The sequence below is a fragment of the Prionailurus bengalensis genome, chromosome B2, assembly GCF_016509475.1.
Source record: "Prionailurus bengalensis isolate Pbe53 chromosome B2, Fcat_Pben_1.1_paternal_pri, whole genome shotgun sequence".
Classification (NCBI taxonomy): Eukaryota; Metazoa; Chordata; class Mammalia; order Carnivora; family Felidae; genus Prionailurus; species Prionailurus bengalensis.
In genome coordinates, this window is record NC_057349.1 from 138,822,364 (window position 1) to 138,828,363 (window position 6,000).

General features: G+C 42.9%; 1 protein-coding gene across 1 annotated transcript in view; it reads left to right on the forward strand.

The window, feature by feature from the left end:
- OPRM1 (opioid receptor mu 1) overlaps positions 1–1,774 on the forward strand; it is a 41,178-nt gene extending 39,404 nt beyond the window's left edge. Inside the window, exons 2-3 of the mRNA XM_043593200.1 lie at positions 121–473; positions 1,209–1,774. Coding sequence (XP_043449135.1) covers positions 121–473; positions 1,209–1,774 — 919 coding nt within the window. The remainder of the gene's footprint in view (positions 1–120; positions 474–1,208) is intronic.
- The last annotated feature ends 4,226 nt before the right edge of the window (positions 1,775–6,000 follow it).

Below are 6,000 nucleotides of genomic sequence, written 5' to 3' on the forward strand. Positions count from 1 at the left end.
GCATATCTCATCTCAAATGCTTTCCACTAATCCTTGTGATGTATTTTATTACTGGAAGCTCATCTGTATTTCATGTTGGTCTTTTTCTGACTCTGCCACTGTTCCTCCTTCATCTCCTAGATACACCAAAATGAAGACTGCCACCAACATCTATATTTTCAACCTTGCTCTAGCAGATGCCTTAGCAACCAGCACCCTGCCCTTCCAGAGTGTCAATTACCTAATGGGAACATGGCCGTTTGGAACCATCCTCTGCAAGATTGTGATCTCCATCGATTACTATAATATGTTCACAAGCATCTTTACCCTCTGCACCATGAGCGTCGATCGCTACATCGCAGTCTGCCATCCCGTCAAGGCCCTGGACTTCCGTACACCCCGCAATGCCAAAATTGTCAATGTGTGCAACTGGATCCTCTCTTCAGCCATTGGTTTGCCTGTGATGTTCATGGCAACAACGAAGTACAGGCATGGTAAGTTGCAAGCCTGCGGGATGAAGGGTTTATAGACCGACATGCTGGTGAAGTCATGCGTCCAATAGGGAGTGGTCTAACATCTTAGTCAAATTGTAATTTTAATGATTTTTTTCTAGCAAAATGCCTTTAAAGTTTTTGTAAAAGGAAGTTTTCCCTAAATTGTAAGCCCACTAAGCATTTTAAAGAGAATATAACCTATTGCTTCCTGATTTCTCTACATTTACTTCATCAAAATGATGGGAAAGCAAGAAGATAGCTCTACCAAGAGTAATTAGAACTTAAACCCCCCCCAAAAAAAAAAAAACACTAAGTGGAAGCTTGTTTTAAAACTTTGAGTGGCTGTCTCCATGACAAATTTATCTTTCTAAAATGATGAATCAACCACCCATCAAAAGGTGGAATGAAAATATCCATTAGCTGGAAACTCCTATAGACTTTGGACAGTGATTATATTTTTATGGCAACGTAGACCCATAGAGGATCTAGCTCACAGTGAAAGGTCTGCAACTGTTGACTGAATTAAAGCAATCAAAAAGGACAAAAAATGAGATACGTAGTGGGAAAAAAAAACTAAAAATAAACTCTCCCTGAAAATCAACAGAGAGCTGAGTTTCTCCCTCAGTTGCTTTAAATCGTCCCTTATTGGCTTCTCTTCATGGCTTTAAGTTAGCTCTGGTCAAGGCTGCAATTAGATATTGCTGCTAATTCTTCCTTATAACCATTGTTTCCTAGGTTCCATAGACTGTACCCTCACCTTCTCTCACCCAACCTGGTACTGGGAAAACCTGCTGAAAATCTGTGTTTTCATCTTTGCCTTCATCATGCCAGTCCTCATCATTACAGTATGTTATGGACTGATGATCTTACGCCTCAAGAGTGTCCGTATGCTCTCTGGCTCCAAAGAAAAGGACAGGAACCTGCGAAGAATCACCAGGATGGTGCTGGTGGTTGTGGCTGTGTTCATTGTCTGCTGGACTCCCATTCACATTTACGTCATCATTAAAGCCTTGATTACAATCCCAGAAACTACATTCCAGACCGTTTCCTGGCACTTCTGCATTGCTCTAGGTTACACAAACAGCTGCCTGAACCCAGTCCTGTACGCATTTCTGGATGAAAACTTCAAACGATGCTTCAGAGAGTTCTGTATCCCAACTTCCTCCACCATTGAGCAACAAAACTCCACTCGAATTCGTCAGAACACTAGAGACCACCCCTCCACGGCCAATACAGTGGATAGGACTAACCATCAGGTATGCGGCTTCTGGAATTGGGTATACCTACTGGAGATGACATAAAAATTATAGAGTTTGTACCAATCCAGTTTTAATCCATTAGAAGTGGATTGGTAACTAAAGGATAGAGGTTCCTCCCGTGAGGACTGAGGGAGGAGAGGAGTAAATTATGGTCATTGAGACAGAGGGGTACTTCATTAAACAACTCTAGGTGCTGGTATGTATTTATTTAGATACAGAGCGATGCCTACCAGAAATCCATAAAGCCACTAAAAATCACTATCTTCACAGCTGTTATTTCTATGCAAAATGTATGATGTTAGCACATGGTGGAAGTGATCCTGTTCTGAAACTCTTCTCATTTCCCCCAGTGTTCTATGTTTCATGCACATCACTCCAATATCTCTGTCACTTCTCAAAAGCCAGTCCTGCTCTGGCTCTGTGGTTAAATGGGAAGGGTTATCACTTGCTGGCTGTGGTGACGAGTGTCAGATGTTCCCAGCAAATCAGGGTCACAGCAAAGGAGAAAAGAGAAGGGGAAAAAAAAAAGGCCAGCCCTAACCTGTTCAGCCACTAGCTTGTCCATTTTTACACCTGAACTCTAGAGGACATAGCAATCATACTACTTAATTACTAGAACTAACTTAGTTTTATAACTGCCCTTATACCAGTCAGGGTTAATATGGTGAGGAGTGACTATTTTTTGGAAGAAGTATTCCTAGGCACAGATACAGATGCAGGGCTGCACAGAAGAGTCAAGATTTACACACAATATTATAATCACATGAGAACCAAAAAAAAAAAAGAAAAGAGAAAAATTTGTCTCTAACTTACTATGACCTTGATAAGCCACTGATGTGCAAAATTTGGAATCTGACCTATAAGGTAATTCAAACATACCGCCTAACTATTAACATTAATTGAAATAAGTAAATTTTCAAATGATAGTGCCAGCATCCAAAAATCGCAGCCTCTGTAATTTTATAACACAGAACTCAAATTCTAACATTTTGTGAAGTAAATCCTTGAGTCAGAACCTTAAAACTTCTTAAGGTCTGGGGGCAGGACTGTCTGAACAGATGACTCCACAAAAATGACAAGGAAGTCGAATTGGCGAGGGAGAGGGGAGAGCCGCGCAGCACAGATCAGCGGCTTCCTCTCTGTTTTCTCTTCCCCGAGCCCCACTCGGTCTCCTCTTACCCGCCCCCCCCCCCCACCTCCGCCCGCAACCCCGCCCCGCCCAGGCTCAGCCTTTCCAGTTGACCACAGACCCAAGGTAACGTGGTGCAGAGGGTCTGCGTTAGGGGGCGCTGATCCTCACATCGCTGATACTGAATAACGCCAAAAGGAGCAGGGGCCATTGGGCCCCCTAGAGGGTATGATGGCAGCTCCACTTCCAGCCAACGGGAAATTACTAACTTCCTAAGTGTCACCTCCAATTTCATTTCAGAAATAAAAGCCAGAAAGAAATGTGTTTCTCTTCTGCTTCCTTTCTCTATATTTTTTCCACATCAAGACCTCTACACCTGCTTCTTCTAGGTCCCTCTCAGGAGCTAGCAAAAGCTTGTGAGTAATTTAAAAAAGGGTAGGGATTTAAATAGATTTTCTCTGACCCGAGGATAATATGTTGCGGAAAGCAATTTAAAACCCTCAGTCCTAAACCCAGGTTAACATATTTTGCATTGGAACAAAGTACTTCCACGGGAGCACAGTGATGGAGCCCATTTAAGTGCTGAGTCTTTCTCAGTCAGGGCCTGCCCTACCTTCTCTCCCTTGCAGGCACTCTGGGGTGTGGCTGGGGGTGGTGTGACCCAGGCCACTGATGAGGCCTCCAGTCCCATCTGATCCTCTCAGCGCTCTTCCCTCACCTGCTGTCCTGGAAACAGCTCAGCTCCTAGCCTGTCTGGTGAAGCACTTCTCCTGAGTTCACTACGATTGTCCTTTAGTTGCCCAGACCCTGCCCTTGACTTCCATCCATATCCAGCATTTCCACATTAGTGTGGTTCCTGCACAGCCAGAGAGAGGAGAAAGGAAGCTAATTGAGGAAGCTCTGTTCTAAGTAACTAAAAGGTTTGCTTTAAAAATACATCCAATTAGGGCTTATCTTCATCGCTGCCTCTATGAAGCAGCATCAGTGTCAGATAACAGCAGAAACGCATTAGCCCTGGAATTGGCTGCTTTCCCAAAATGCCCAGCTGGGAGGGCTGGACAGAGAAGAGCGGCTGCCAGGAAAAGAGGAAAAGACACTCTGACATATTTGGAAATTAAGACAAATCAAAGATCTCTTTCACTAATCTCCACTGATGTGTCATCCTTAGAATCAAGGCAGTTACGCGCAGACATCTGGAACAATACATAAGCCTTTGGTGATAGTTTCAATAATATATCAAAATAATAAAACCATTTGAAGGAAAACCAGAGACTTTATGGTTATATCTATACTGCATAGTTGATTAGTCATACAAATTCAGAATCTGAAGGACAGGTTTGGGGGGGTTTTGTTTGTTTGTTTGTCTTTTTCTGTTCTTAAACCATGAGCCACTATGTTGGGAAACAAAGCTAATTGGATTTGCATGAACTTTTTTAACTGCTTATCTGGAGTTGGTACTTGTAGATGTATTTGTATTTTCTCCAAGAAATATACTATCTATGTCATGTTTCAAGCACATTAGTCAACTTCATATCCTGCAGATCAGAGATCCAATATCAAACCTTCCCAGGGTGTCTGTATTCTGACAACTGTACACTGAGACCATGTCCATACAGCGCAAAGCGAAGAGTTGCCAAATATCAAGGTAATTTGATAAGCCATCTGAGAAAATTCTGTGCCCCAAATAAAGTTTGAATCATGGTTACCTAGTGAAGGGCTGCTCAGTCAGCTTTTGCTACATAACAAATCATTCCAGAACATAGCACCCTTAAGCAACCATTTATTTAGTTTGCGCTTCCATAGATCAGCGGTTGGACCTGGGCTGGGCTTCCAGACAGTTCTTCTGGTCTCAGCTGGGCTCACGCTAGGGACAGCAGCAGGTGTCAGAACTGCTGTCAGCTAGCTAGCCTGGGATGACCCCTGCAACAATTGCAGACTGTACATGGGTCCTCATCTTCCTTGCTGTTCTCATGGTGGTAACGGGTTCTAGGTTTAAGGGGTGGCCAAACAGACCTCACCTCTTGATGGTAGGAGCTGAAGTTACATTGCAAAGGGATGTGGATATAGGGAGGGAAATCATCGTGGCCCTTTTTGCCAACTATCTCTATCGTAGACACGTGCTGCATTGGGTAGGCATAGCTTCCTGAGAGCACAGAACACGTCTGCCTTCCTCCTTCTAGTTCCTCCAGCATCTACCTAAAACAGTGTCTGACACATTAAAAAGTACTCCAAAAATATCTGTGGAATGAATGATGATCAGAGGCCTCATGATATTTCAGGAGATACAGAGGGTAGTAAGGATGACCCCTTTCTTACACAACTGATTGACAACGTCAATGCTTATATAACACTCTGACGTTATTCCCAGCTCTCCCTTCAGTAACTGGAAGCTATTCACAGCAGCATTCTTCATTTTCTACTCTCTACTCCTCTGACCAAAAGTTCTACTTTTCAAAAAAAAATCGTCACACTCGTACTTGTCTTCTAATTGTATTTCTAACAAGTGCTATTGATGAGGAAGCCAAGAACAGGATTTCGTGCCCTAAAGAGGACTTGGCCCTGGAGAAGCATAAAAAAATAAATAAATAAGGAAAGAAAAGATGTCTTATGTCCTTTTGTCCATTCCAGGGTTCAGCCTCCCACTCCAGCTGCAGGATTCCATGCCTGATTTATGTTCAGCTCGTTGTCTTTATAGCTTCTGTATTTTTATTAGGGAGAGTCAGGCATAGACATTCACTTTCCATCTGCTCTCAGTGCAATTTAATTTCTCTGTGCATGTACCACCCTGCCATTGCTACTGGACTCCACCTTGCTTCAGAACACTTCCCCCATTTGCTCAGATCAATCCAGGTCACCTTGGACCTGAGATGCTGGCTTGCCTTCACTGCTTGGTTTCCACCCCGACTGCATTCTATAATGCATTTTCTGTTTTGACACCTAGACTATGTCCTTTACTGTTTAACATTATACAGGAAAAGAAGCAACTCTATTAGACAAGTTGGACTGTTATTTAAGGAGCTTGTATTAACCACAACTATAATAATAATGCTGTCTTACATTTATATCACAGCAAACAAATTAAAAAGTGCTTTCGTGTGCACTATCACATTGGCTTCATATAACAACCCTGATGGGTAAA